At 38.2% G+C, this 14,592-nt stretch overlaps 1 protein-coding gene across 3 annotated transcripts; it reads left to right on the top strand.

Moving 5' to 3' along the window:
• The first annotated feature begins 373 nt into the window (after window positions 1-373).
• LOC140340214 (uncharacterized) lies at window positions 374-11,486 on the top strand. 3 transcript variants are annotated; one of them, XM_072425267.1, is made up of 12 exons: window positions 374-462; window positions 1,534-1,660; window positions 3,489-3,615; window positions 4,011-4,118; window positions 4,916-5,014; window positions 5,105-5,191; window positions 5,975-6,082; window positions 6,832-6,906; window positions 8,197-8,243; window positions 8,816-8,896; window positions 9,495-9,838; window positions 11,238-11,486. In XM_072425267.1, exons 2-12 carry the CDS (start codon window positions 1,649-1,651, stop codon window positions 11,431-11,433), a joined length of 1,284 nt encoding a protein of 427 aa, XP_072281368.1. In that variant the 5' UTR covers window positions 374-462; window positions 1,534-1,648; the 3' UTR covers window positions 11,434-11,486. The 3 variants fall into 3 exon arrangements, with proteins under 3 accessions (XP_072281368.1, XP_072281367.1, XP_072281370.1); XM_072425266.1 differs by having other exon boundaries at window positions 5,102-5,191; XM_072425269.1 differs by lacking the exon at window positions 11,238-11,486 and adding an exon at window positions 10,381-10,731 and having other exon boundaries at window positions 5,102-5,191.
• The last annotated feature ends 3,106 nt before the right edge of the window (window positions 11,487-14,592 follow it).

Raw genomic sequence — 14,592 nt, 5'->3', positions numbered from 1 at the left:
ACAAACAACTAAACAACAGAGAAACAAAAAACATCTTCAGCATTCTTTGAGGATACCTAATAACTCTGGCATTATGAATGTACACTAAGCTGCACAGGCCCATAAAGACCACAAGCAGACAGGTTTGTTTGAGTGTCTCCTGCAATAAAGAACTGTCTGTTCACAGTTTATTTTTTATCACTACCCAGGGAAAACTACCTATGCTGTAATACAAAACCCTTTCATAAGCATTGTCTCATTGTTCACTAGAATACTTTAGCTAAACAATTGCATGGGCTCCAACAAAATGGCCACTAGGACCCATAACTGCAGACACTTGTTGCTCTGCTCTTGTGCTGAAGATAGAAAACACATATCATCACGTGACCATTGTGTTGCATTCAGCTACAGGAAGCAGTAATTCAATGCATGCATAGCAATATATCTGCTGCAGCTCACCCACTGCTCCTTAGGTGATGAGAAGTAAGTAAATTCCAAGAAACACAATGGCAGCTTGTCAGAGCCTTCAATGCACACATACAGGAGATCACTAGGTTAATACATAGAAAAAACCTAGTGTACATTAATATTATAATACAGTATTTATATAGCACCTACATATTACGCAGAGCTGTACAAAGTCCGTAGTCATTTTACCAGCTGTCCCCCAAAAGGGCTCACAATATAATGCCCCTACCATAGTCATATGTCTTTACTAAAGTCTACGGTCAATTTTGGGGGAAGCCAAATAACCTAACTGCATGTTTTTGTAATTTAAAGAAGATGCTAATAGGCAGGTAAGAATCTATATAGCAGAAGAGTTGTGACAAAAACAAAACCTGGCCTTTCTGCACATTTTAAATATTCATATCCACTATGGATACTCACAAAATAAATTCTCAATCAGCTGATTGCTTCCTCTTGTGCTGCACAACTTCCTCGAACTTCCAATCTGGGTCCACACACTGTAGATGACACATCTACTACGAACCAAAACAATCAATTACATTATTGACACATTAATTCCTAATGAAGAACTAAATTTAAAAATTCTGATCAGACAGGATCTCCCCCTTACCGATCTGATCCCAATTTTATTTTTTAGATACACTGACTTGCCCCCTTTCTGTTGCAGCAAGCCATCTCCTTTCTCCTCCTGGTTCTGATCCTTAGCCTGGCTGGGCCAGGATTGTGTAACTCCTGGGGATGTCAGCATACCTGGTACATCCCAGAATCATAGACTGAATTGCATATGTGCAGCCCAGCGTTTTCCTAAAAGATAGCAATCAGGCAGATAAATGTGCCTGATGAACCTGCCTGATCACAGATTTTGTTTTTGCAGACAGATTTTTTTTTTTTGCAGAACTTTAGCTCAACTTTAAGCCCCATTAAGATGTCATGTGACATATGAGTGAATGACCACTGTACACACAGCACCCGCTGTGTTCTATGGAGAGATAATAAATAAAAATATTCTGCAATAACTCATCACAAATAGAAATAACACATTCACCCCTAAATGAGATTTATTTGCAGATTTGTTTTATTTTGCAGGATGTGAACCATTTACCAGACCCTGGTAAAAGCTGTACATGGACGTGTATAGGTCCTGTGTATCAAGGCCTCCCTGGTCAAGGTGTTTGACTTACTGAATACTATTTAGCAAGATATGACCGGCCAGGTAAATTATATTTTTTGTTGTTGATGTACAGTACAAAAATTCTGCCAATGTCATCTGTCATTTACAAAGTAAAGAAAAGACACTTTAGGCATTTTCCCTTTTTTCTAGTTTTTTAAAAAATTGATATATTAAGTTTAAAGAGTTACATTTTGAATGTATAATATGTATGTAAAAGTCCAAGAAAACTTAATTTCACTTTACAGTTTATAATACTCTGTGTTGAGATAATTGGCCACACACCAGAGGCTGCTCTTCATGTCCCAGCATTATTCTTTTTCTATATTGTTATGGCTGATCCTTCCTTTTATAAGCATGTACTTCTTCAGGTATGAATCAGCACCTGCATATGCATTATGGTAACAAAATATATACAGGAACCTGATGAGGAAAAACAACATCTCTGTCCATGTTGGTATGATTTAGAGCAGGGGTGTCAAACTCTGGCCTGCAACGTCCTTTTTTTTTTTGCTGCCAAGGGATTTCTAAATATGAACTACAGCTGGCCCACTGCTGCATTGAAATAGCGTCACTACTACAATTCCCGGCATCACTCGTGTCTATAGACCAGCAGGCTCTCTGCCTATGCGTGGCCCTGCATTGGACTGTTTTATAGACACAGTACTGCCAGGAATTGTAGTAGCGGCCCTAAATCAATGAAGAGGGAGTTCCAGCGGTATGCCACTCATAAGATTTAGCCCCGCATTGGCCATGTCTGGCATTTCCAGCACTCCGCCTCAGCTACACGTGGGAGGTGCCATGAGGCTTTTGGAGTTACAGGGGCTTCTTGGCGACCCAAAGCCTTGTGTCATATAGTCCTATGTCAGGTTGTGTGTAGCCGTTGCCATTATCCAAGTGATTGCATCAAGGTTTTATACCAAATGAGAAGGAAAAGCTTCCTCAATTTTTTCAAAAAATTTCAAGGTTGGCCCTCGACTTTGTTTAAGTTTTTAATTTTGGCCCACTGTGTATTTGAGTTTGACACCCCTGATTAGGAGAGTTTATTTAGAATAAACATTACAAAGTAAAAGATTAAGAGATAAAGTAAAGCACACATGGCATGATCAGAAGGTCTGACTACTAACTCCAGGTGAGGACCATTTAAGCCAAATATCTAGACAGATGCCCAGTGGGGCCCCTAAAAGGTATATTGTTCTTGTTACATTACATCAGCATAATAGAACCAATATGACATTACATCCAAATTTACTAAAATTGATTGGAGAAATATTTCTTACTATTATCTCAACCGACTCCGCCAAGGCTGGATGATAACAGCCACAATCACAAACACAAATTCCAACAATATCTATACCAGTCACTGGCAGTACCAGGGTCCCTTGAAACCACTCTAATAAAAGAACCAGTCATCCATTAGTTCAAGCATATAATCAACTCAAATCAATAGTAAAATCAATAGAATTATATATAATAAATGATTTGCTTATCAAGCCAATAATGGACAATTTCACCTTTAGTAAAACTGTACTCATAGCAGCTTCCAGCAGTCACTTGCTTAATCCAGGGGATAAACAGGGCTGCAACATAAAAATGAGCCAACCAGGATCTTATAGGAAAAACATTCGCTGAAACATGGAGGAAGGAAGTTCTTTGCCAGGTGGGCTACGCTAAGGTTACTTGGGTTGATTACCAAAAAAACATCTTCACTAAAAGTAAAGTTGTCTAAAAAAATGCAATGTGTAAGTCAATCATTGTGGAAGGGTTGCTAAGTGACAGACATGGGTCTATGGCCATGTATTAAATTGCCAAAATTGTACATGCATTACATAGTCTAACATTCCTTTTATGACATTTTATATTTTGTTTCCAGGGTTCCATCATATTCCATGATGTTGCTGCCTCCTTTAGTGAAGAACAGTGGATGCGGCTGGAAAAGTGTCAAAAAGATGTTTACAGAAATGTGATGAAAGACATTCATGGAGCATTATTAGCTCTAGGTGAGTTTGAAAAAGCTTGAAGCAGAACTGCAGGCAAATGGCTAAATACGCAATAAACAAACACAGATAGAGGAACCTTTTATTTGTCGTTTTCTATAGCCATTCTTGTGATCTGCTCTGATTGGAAAGTACAATTACATCTAGGATCCAATGGTGTTGGTGTAATGTAATGTAGTTACAGCAGGACCTAGTATTACCCTGAAAGTTCCCAAGATTTCAATGTCCAGGCTGTTGCCTGTTGGGTCATGCAAAGCTCTTAAGCTCCCTGGCACTGCTTCACAGTCCAATAGAAATGGGTAGTAGGTGCTCAGATCAGGTAAGCTGATCTGGTATTACCTGCATTCATTGATGTTTTTATCACACAGATATTCATTATTATTCTTCTGTTCCATTAGGTTATACGATTTTGAACCCAAGCATTATTTTTAGGATTCAAAGTCGAGATGAATCCAACATTCGTATTGAAAGTCACTTCATGGAAAAGGAAAGTGCTGTAGTTGGAGGTAGGTGATATACTGTATACAAGTTAAGTCTGTCTGTATACTGTAGATAGTAATTGGGTGCTAGCAAACAATACAAACTCCTATGGTCCCTGTATTAACATGTTTATAAAGACAGTCCATAATGTCCTTTATGAATGCATTGCATTGCTTATTTTACTCCTATCATATAGTAAAATGCATACTTTTTAAATGTATTTACATGGCCTGTATAGTTGAATTAAATATACAATATGTAGAATGAGATTGTGCTCTATTGATTTTTGTACATTGGCATTATTGATCTTTGTAGCTTGTTATTTAGTAAAGCACAAGTTGTAGTGAAAGCAGTGATGTGGAATGACTGGTAGCAATCAGTTTGAAAACTTCAATACACTCAGAGTTTTGAAAAATTAGCTCATATGGGGTATAGTGCTTTGCAAACTGCTATGCTATTTTTTAATAGTTCACGTTAGGCAAAGCATCACATTTATTTATATATTATCGTACAGGTATTTGCTTCCAATTTTGGCTCCTAGCCCCTGTGTAAGCTGCAAGTCAATATAGTCAAGTCTATACCAAGGCATAGGACTATTTTCCTGTCCCCAGTCCAGAAGTGGCAGTCCAGAAGCCTGGCGATTGGCTAGTCAGGTATTTAGTGGTACGTTTTTGTGAGAGTGTCACAGTCTCTGCAAGCTTGGAAACAAGGTATTTCTCTTTGCTCAGTGGCTTAAAAGTATAGCAGAGGAGAGAAAAGAAAAAGGTGGTTAAATGAGCAAATCGCAGATTAAATTTTAAAATTCTCCAATTTTCCATAATAGACTATCCTGATATTATAGTGAAGATAAAAGAAGAACTTATTGAAGACTCCCCAGTAAATCAGGGGGAGCATTGTGTGACAGACAATCAGTCTACTATAAGTGAGTAGTGACAGTATGATTATACACATTTATAATTGTGGTTTCCTGTATCAGTTCAGTAATCCATTTATCTCTGTTCCATATCAGCAGGTTCTGGCCCAGCTCCTTCATTAGATATCAAGCAGGAGAAAACAACACATGGACATGGCAGCTTTGGTGCTGAAACAAAATTCACAAGTGAATATTTCTGCTCTTTTAAGAATAATTGTACTTAAATTATCCTTTAAGTTAGTCTTTTTTACTCCCAGAATCTCACTGGCTTTTTGCTCGCCTGTTCTCATTCTGGCCTCTATGATGTGCAGTCCATGGGGAGTCGAACAGCCACCACTGTAAACTCTCTCAGCCAGTTCCTTGGTTTTCTTGGTCATGCATGTAAAAATTTACATTAATTCTTATAGACAGGCCATCTGTTATGTATCCAAGCTATATAGTCTCATGTATCTCATGTATATAGTCTCATGTATCCAAGCTATATAGCTACAGCCTCTACTCCTAGTAATGAAATTGCTTTTAAGGTGTAAGATAACTGGCACCTGCCAAGAATTTGCAGTTGTGGCTGTGTGGAACCATATGGACTTGCTAGGGAGGGGTCTGGCAGTAATTACTTCAGTAATGACTTCTCCACATTAATAGATTACATTTAAAATGAGTTAAAATGAAACATTTAATACTTTAATGGTGCCTAGCAGTTATTCTAAAAATACTTTTTTTTCCTTAACTTCCCAAAACTAGCAGTACGCTTCCTGATAGTTGAGTTGCAGCACTGCTGCAGCCTTAGTTCTTTTTTGATATTTGTCATCACTTGATATCAGAATTTAGTACAGGCTGTGGGACACCCCAGTTTACTTCAGATTTGTGTGTCTTTAGGCAGCTTATCTCAGTTTAAATGTATTAGTTAGTGAAGGGAAAGCTCCACTTTAGTTCCCATTGACTTGATTGACTTGATTTTATATGTTGCAGTCTCACCACCAAAACCATCTAATACCATTCTCATTAAAAAAGAAGAGGAGGCGTTTTCAATAGATGATTATAACAATGCAGGAGAAGGTACTGCCGGAAACAGTGCAGGTAAGTATGTGCTTTCCTCCTTTAGGCAAATTGATCCTTTCTTTTAACATTTTAAACAACTTATTTTTAACCTGTTGTCAGTGAACCCATTCAGATCAACGAAACACAAAGTCAATTACCAACTTCTATTAGCTTGATTCTATTAGTTTGTTATTAAACTGCTTTTATCCACAGCTTCTTGAGGGTTGGATGCAATCCAGCAGTAAACACGTGGCCCCAGAAAGTTGTCAGAACCACTAGAATACAATTTCAGGACATTTGCCTCACTGTCCTTGCAGTGTAGCTCACAGAGAGTGGATCAATGAGTATAACAATGCTAGTTCATAGATCAATAAATATTAAAAAGGGGTAACAGAAAATTACAATAGCAATTAGTGGTATCTGGATGACAGGTACATGAAAGACAAGACTATCTGTATACATTTATAAATATCACACTAGATAAAATGATTTGTGTATTGGGCTGTCAGGCTGAAATTTAGCTTTGGCAATTAGGGTGAGAGAAGACTTGATATGTGTTAAGTAAAGAATGAATAAATAGTAAACAGCCACAGTAGAAGATACAGGTGTTAGTTGCAGAATATGCAGTAGTGGCAAAACAATATTATCCAATTATTTGTGTAATAGCCAGGCACTGGGATTTTCTATCACCCAGCCAAAGTCAACCATATATTGCCTTACCATCCAAGTTACATCTTTTTACTCTCTTTCCGCCTATGATTACTACAATTTTTGTGCATTTCTGATAGGGGTTCCTGGTGTTAAGCAAGAACCTGAGAGTGGTGATGAAGAAGAAACTGACAACGAGGACCTTGAAAATATAAGTAAGTGATGTATAGTCACAATGTGTCAAAGAGAAGGGAAATATTTAAAAAAATGTTGTGTGTCTTATTTTGAGAAAGATGACTCCAAAACATCACGTAGGTTCAGCTGCAGAACTACAGTTAACTATTTAATTGATGCTATAATTTACTCCTCATGTAGGTTTTTATTTCTAATTACATTCCTTCTGGGAAGATTCCTCTTCTATTTGTCTTTGTTGTCATTGTAATTTACTTTAGTGATGTGTTACAACAAGCATGTTTATATTAAGGCAGCCTAGTTACTTTAAGTGGACAGCTAATGAGTCTTAGCTTAAACCAAACCACACCTGACCAGTTAAGCAACACAAGGTAATGCGGGAGCTTCACTTTGTTGTGTCGGGGGTTGTACTGGTAATTACTACAATACAAAGGTTAATCCTGCCTTTGTACATTTGCAACTTTAACTCATAATCTTGCACTCTTGGGCACTTAATTTTGGACAGTGTCAACTGTCTTCCAGCTAGGGTTTTCCTCCACTTGAGATTTGTAGTTTCATTAACAAGGTGAACTTGGGCTGCCTACATGTGCAATAATTGTCGCTGGAAAGGATCTTTCATAACTGAGCGATACATGAAGGAGCGCCGTACATACAGCACCGTTCTGCCCTATAGAGATGGGAGGGGGTAGAACGACGGAGTGGCACTCTCCTGTGCTCTCTCCACTTCAATTTCATATCGATCGTTCGTCGTTCATGGATCCACCAGGACAGATCCATGAACGACGATTGACAAACACTACACACAAGCCAAATTCTTGTCCAATATTACTATGAGTCCATTATCGGACAACATTCATCTGATATGTGTATGTAGCCTTTGTATTAACATAGTAGAACATAAAACTTCCATTTTGGGAAGATTGACGAAGATTCAGGTTCTAACTACAGTATTGTATTTTTTCCCATAATCACCAATTGTGAAACAGGAGTCTGACCCAGCTACAAATGGTTACAATGGATATGTTGGTCACAATGTAGGTGCGAAGTTTCAGACCTTTATATTTCAGATTTTGAACAGTTTGCAATATGTTTACACCATGCTCACCGCTGATTGGAAAGCTCTTGTCATGCTCTTGTCATATGTTGGGCATCTCAGACCACTGCAAAAAGTCTGGTTCCCTTATAGTATTTTATACTGACACTGGAGTTCAGTTTAGTAGTAGTAACGTGTTGTTTTTTTTCTGTACTATACATGTATCTAAGTGAAACTGTGGTCTGATGATTGTCCTATTTAAAATTATCTTCTGTTGCAGATGGAGGAAGTTGTGGAGGCAAACATAAAACAGGAAAGACTGGACCAGTAGGTACCTCTGGTTCTTTATCACTTGTCTATTCATTTCAAAGAAATGTCAGCATGTTGCTGGTATCCTGTGGATGAATCCCTGTCATTAGTGGGGGTTAAAGTTATAATGAATAGCGAAAATGTCTATCAACAGTCATCCAAGCCAAAATTTAAGTTGCATTGAATTATTCACGTATTTTCATATACATATAGAATTTCAATGTTACTTGGTTTGTAACATTTCCCACACTTCCTGTGTCTGTTTAAAGTTGAAGTTTGTGATAAGCAAATTTTGTCTAAATACAGGGGCCAAATATAATATTTTACTTGAATTCTTTATGTATTACTTACAGCGCTGTGCAGTAATACAGTGTGAGACTTTTCTTTTTTGCAGGAGCTCCCTAAAAATGACCAGTCACTGCGTCTCTCTGTCTGCAGAGGACTGGTCTTGTATCTGCCCCCGTCGTATTGTTTAACCTTTGTAGTTTGGAGGTGAGCCCCACTACAAAGATCATTTTGTTCAAATTTCTGGAGTTCATTTTTTTATCCACACTGATAAAAAAAACATTTGATATTTTGCTGTCTTTCAGCTGTCAGTAGAAGCAAAAAAACCACGAATGGGTCCTCGAGTCCATGGTGATATTCTGAGCTTGGAAGAAAGAGAAGCAAGGGTAGGTGTATAAGGCAGGTAATGCAGATTCTGTATTATATGCAGAAACATACCAACAATGTCCATACCATATATAATACAAACAGCAATGACCCACAATAGTTCTAAATCAGCTTGTAGAACTTAGTCTACATACCAGCTGATGTTTTTTTTTTTTTTTTTTAAACTGAAGCGGAATTATACATTTACATGCTGGCATCTCCTGGATGCTAGGATGAATGAACTACAAGCCATGTGTTGGAGTTTTAGTATTACAATATAGGAATCAAGGTGACTGAAGCTCCTAAACCTGGAAGAAGACCAAGCAAAGAAGTTGGTGCTTGCAACAGAGCTTGAAGACACAGTGGGTTGTGCCTGCTTACACTACTTGTTAAAACTCTGCCAATGTGAGCTGCAAGAAGTATATAAAATATAAATGAAAAATCTTTTACTTCTAGGTCTTTTTTTTCTTGGTTTGCGCATCGTTTCTCAAATTAGGAGCCTTTATATGTACATTTAAAGTTGCTGGCGTTGGTACATAATGTTTTTCTATAGCAAGATAGAGGGAGAATACTATTAAAGCGCACAAACTAAAACTGATTTTTTTCCTTTTTTTTTAGCGTCTCAGGGTCCTCGCAGGCAAAGCCCCACAACAACCCAGCTTTACATTTGACACTATAAGAACTGCTTCAGATATAAAAGTGGAAAATGCAGATGTAATCCAGCTAAGGAAGGATACTGAGAACATGGACTGGTGTAAATGTGGTCACTGTTGTCAGGTGTCCACAATGGAGGAGTCTGTGTGCTGTCATGAGATTTCTGGGATAAACTACCCACTAAATGATGACTGTATAACCCTGCACCCGGCTTTCCAGGAATTGTGTCTGGATCAGGATCGCCTGGATTTCTTGTACCGTTTTCTAGGTCGAATAAAGAGAAAAAATGACACTGTGTACTATTTACAGTAAGTATGTCCAGTAAACACTTAGATTGTATCTGGATTTGATTTGACAAATCTTAATTGTCTGGTCTTGCAATGGCGTTCTGGGGTTCTAGCCACTGTATGCTACATCCCTAGTTTGTCCTTGCCGCTCTAGAGGGACTAGTGACCTAACAGACGGGTGAAATCATGCCAGTCAAATACTTTTTTTCACTTGTTTCCCTCTTTAAAATGTTAATTGCTTGTTTAGAATAGGAGGTAACAAATTAAGAGAACTTTTAAGCTATTCTTTACTTTTTAAGTATCCTTATTTCACGTCATACAGCTGCTCACCTTTAAGTCTGTCCTCACTTTTCCAGGTTCAGCCTCTCATTGCAAGCATTGCTTGAGAGTATGTTCAGGGGCCACCCGTAAAGGAAAGCATCTGGATGTATTGGCTTCTGGAGAGTGAGAAATAAGGTGTTAGCAATATTATTCTAAACCCCTATATTTAGCAATTATCTCTTTCTGTCGAGCAGCAACCAAAAAGCAAAATATAAATGCTGATTAAAGATTTGCTTTACCAGATGTCCACAGATGGTGGCTGAATACAACATATGGTGCATTCAGAAAAGCAGTATCACAAAACCATGTACATAGTTCCTAAATCACATCTGAACTTTGATCTAAATCAGATCTGAACCCAAGATAAAGGTAAACAATAGAAACATTGTTCCATGTGTAAGGTCCAGAAAAAGGCTGTATTTGGGTTTGATTAAAAAATCCAATGTGTTTCAGGGGCCTTTCTTTACCTAAAGCCCATGTGCATGCTATCAGAGATATCCTGGCTTTAAGCAGGGAAGGATAGGAGCACATACATTTCTTTTATTTCTCCTGCTAGCTTGTTGATCATCAGGAGCCAGAAAAAAACCCTTGTGTGTATGAAGCACATTTTAACCTCTGCACACCACAACACTCACTCAAAGCCTAAGTGGCCAATTACCATCTTAAAAAGCTTTTAGATAGGGGCAGAATTGCTTTTAGCTTTGTTCAAGCTCTGAAATCAATGTGAATGCCAACTTACAAAGCACTTTCATTGGGGGGGCTCATAAATCATCATAAATAGATAGAATTACGTATGATACACAGAGGTAACTGGGCACATTGCCCAGGAGATAAAAAAAAATTGGACACATGATTGAAAACCCAAAAGGAATGCACAAACCTGTCTAGTTTCTGACTTTTAAGGTAATTCCGTACTGAAAATAAGCATATTTTTTAAATAGAAAATGCAAAATCTCATTCAGTGGTTGAGTTATGCAGTAAACAGTATCCCTTATAAAAAGTGGGGTATTCAATTAATTTTTTTACAATACGTGGTATACAGTTTATAGGTGTTTTTTTATTATACATATGCTGATATAATACATGTTCTGTTTTTCAGCAAGCTGCGCCGCATGTCATACAGATCGTTTGTTGTATGGGCTCATGGTTTCCTGGACAAGCACGAATATAAGCCTGTCCCAGCATGTGTAGTCAAAGTAGTGCAAGAACTTCTACCCTACCCAGAGGAGCTGAATGTGGGATATATGAAGATATATGATTACCCAGCAGCCATAATGGCTTTGGATCATATTTAATACATTTTTGCAGTTTTATCACTTTTTTGTACTTAATAAAGTTTATGCCTCTGTCTGAAAAGAGAAAGTCTAAAAAAAAAAAAGTCCCCCCAATACTGAATGTAAAAACTAAATCTGGAGCTCTGGATTTGATTTCCCACTTAGGACACTATCTGTATAGTATTTGTTACCCTTGTGCTTGCATAGGAGAAATAGACAGGAAAGGTAGTGGGCTTTTGAGCCTTACTAATAGGGTACCATTGAAATTGTACCAATAAAAGGGAAGTAGAAAATAAAGTATTTGATTAATATTTTACCACTGGACAGTATACCAGCTTACCAGAATGAGGATAAACCCATACCAGTGGAAAGTAGAACTAAAGGAAAAAATGTGGGCAGGCAGGTTTTTTGCAGGAGGAAAGGCACAGTCCCTTCTGCAAAAATTATACCTGCCTTTTACTAATTTATTTTTCTAAAATATACTGAGCTGTGCATGGCCTGACAAATCAAGATGGCGGAATATCCCCAACCCAGAAGAGGATCAGGTAAACATGGCACTGCCCACAACAAAGAATGTGAGTTTTTTTTACATTTACACAGTTACAATTTACACAGCTGAAAGGTTAAAACGGCCCAGGTTGGTAAAAAATACAGCAATCTGTGCAGTTATGTATTTATAAAAAAAGTATTTTTACATTATAATCAAACTGTCTCAATATCGGCTTCCTGTAATCCCTCTGTACAGCAGCACCCAGACCAGGAGGGGAGGCAGCAATAGCAATCCTACAGGTTCTGCAGCTGTGCATGTGTGTTGTGCTGCTTCTCATCCACTATCCAATCAGCAACCGTATCACTGGTTCTGCTACAGATGACACAACTGGATAACGAGCATTGCAAATTATTTGGTGGGTGAAACAGTTCTCATTTTTGTTAGCTGATTGTCTAATTCTTAGCTTTAAAAAAAAAACTTGAGACAAAATTAATATTTAATGTATTTTGTTAATGTATGCATTGTATGTTTTTTAGGTTATGGCCAATTTAAAATTCCTTGTATGACTCAAAACTCCTCCTCTTTCTAACAATAAGCATTATTGTAATAGGGGAAGAGGGAGTCTTCACACAAAGGGTCCAAGTACACATTCTTCATCCAATATTCAGGAAACACAGCAGTCATTGTGTGTGGAATATGTTAGAGAAGTCGGCTAACAGTTTTGTGTAGGGAGAATTACTGTTCATTTTGTAAATGTAATTTTACAAATAATACATAAACCCCAAGGCAGTGTCCAGCTTCCCATGCCATTTGTTTAACTGGAAGTGATCACAAACGGTTGTTGTTGATCTCATTGCTGCCAAAGGTGACTACAGCCAAGGTTCAGTGTACAACATGCTGTTCAGGTCCAGGGATCACATTGTTCAAAGTCCATCAGCAATAAACTTGTATTACTATATCTGATAATGTGAGCACAGATAAGCATAAACATATAGGCTAAATGGATTCAGGAACGGAAGACTACAGGATCAGGCAGCACCGTGTATAAGCTCCTAGATTGTAAGCTCTTCTGGGCAGGGTCCTCTCCTCCTGTGTCACTGTCTGTATTCGTCTGTCATTTGCAACCCCTATTTAAAGTACAGCGCTGCGTAATATGATGGCGCTATATAAATCCTATTTATGAATAATATTAACAAGGCCTTTGTCCTAGCCTATGTTGGTGGGCTCCATCATCTCCTCCTTTCTCCTTCAGACCTCCCATTACCTACAAATCCTACACTAACTACTCTCTGTACTTTCCCTACCACAGATAAAGCATGTTGTAACAATGGCTGCTGTAATGTTATTGTGCAGCTATATTCATGGACTCTAAGGCTGGGTACAAACGTGCAAATTGTTGAAAAGGATCCTTTCCAATGACAAACAACCGCACAATGCATGAATGTTCTGCTTTATAGAGAGGGGGGAGAACAACAAAGCAGCACCCCGCTGTGCCCTCTCCCCTTCACTTTCATAATGATTGTTTGTTGTTCATGGATCCGTCCTGACGATAGGCGCTGTACACACGCCAGATTCTTGTATGATATTGCCCTGAGGTGACTATTGTATGAGAATCATCTGACACGTGTATATAGCCTAATGCTACATACACATGTGCACTATTTGTCATTGAAAACGAACGAATAACAACAGATCGTTCAATATTCTTTAACAAAAAAAAGTGCTCAATGATGCCGATGAACAAGGAATGTCGCTGGAAACAAACAACTGTCCTGGATCTATTTGGGCGACGATCATTCACTATCTATTGTGCGTACGGTCCTGTAGTGGTTCTGCAATACACTTTCTCCTTTACATGTCACTTCCTGCATCGTTCAAACAATCATATCTAGCGTGTGTACACTATTGGTGGATTAATTTTGAATGATCATATCATTCCAGCATGTACAGAATTGTGCACTATACGATCGTTCAAAATAATTGTGAATAATCGTTGATCTGTCGTTAGTTGTTCATTTGCTAATGACAATTATTGCACGTGTGTTCCTAGTCTAAGACATCCAGGGTTGAGTAGTCCTTTGCAGCCAAGGGTCAGTGGCTACATTTAAGGTTCAGGTCTGTCACCACTATGGGATCACAGATTAACGCCCTTATTTCCTGCTGACATTCTTTCTTTATTATGATGCCAAAGAGAAATATGGAACAACCATAACTGGAAATTCCCATTTTCTGGCTTCAACGTTTTCCATAGCCTAGTAATCACGGGCCGATCTGCTGCCAATTTTGAGCTGGACCAAAAAATACCGTGTGTTTTCTGATCAGTGATTGTACAGTTGGAATTCCCAAAACACAACACGTGTATGATATTCTGAATATAAAGACATTGTAAATTATTTTGGAGGTTATTGATGCATGAACATAAGACTTGGTTTGTGTACATCTGATCGATATTTTCCAACGTGTCAGATTGAAAATCATAGAATCGGTTGTTTGCAAATTGTTAAATTAACTTTTTTTTTAATTGGATCAGAATTGAAAATCGTCCCATGTGCACTAGGTCTGGGTCATTGGGCCACAACAAGTGATGCAGAAGTACACTACACAAATTCCATGCAAGTCAGTGAATTAGAAAGTGCTGAAGCCATGGGACCAGCATGACACTGACCACACACAGCAGCCCCCACACCTCC

Source organism: Pyxicephalus adspersus, chromosome 11 (genome assembly GCF_032062135.1).
Source record: "Pyxicephalus adspersus chromosome 11, UCB_Pads_2.0, whole genome shotgun sequence".
Taxonomy (NCBI): Eukaryota; Metazoa; Chordata; class Amphibia; order Anura; family Pyxicephalidae; genus Pyxicephalus; species Pyxicephalus adspersus.
This window is presented reverse-complemented; position numbering and strand designations above follow the sequence as displayed.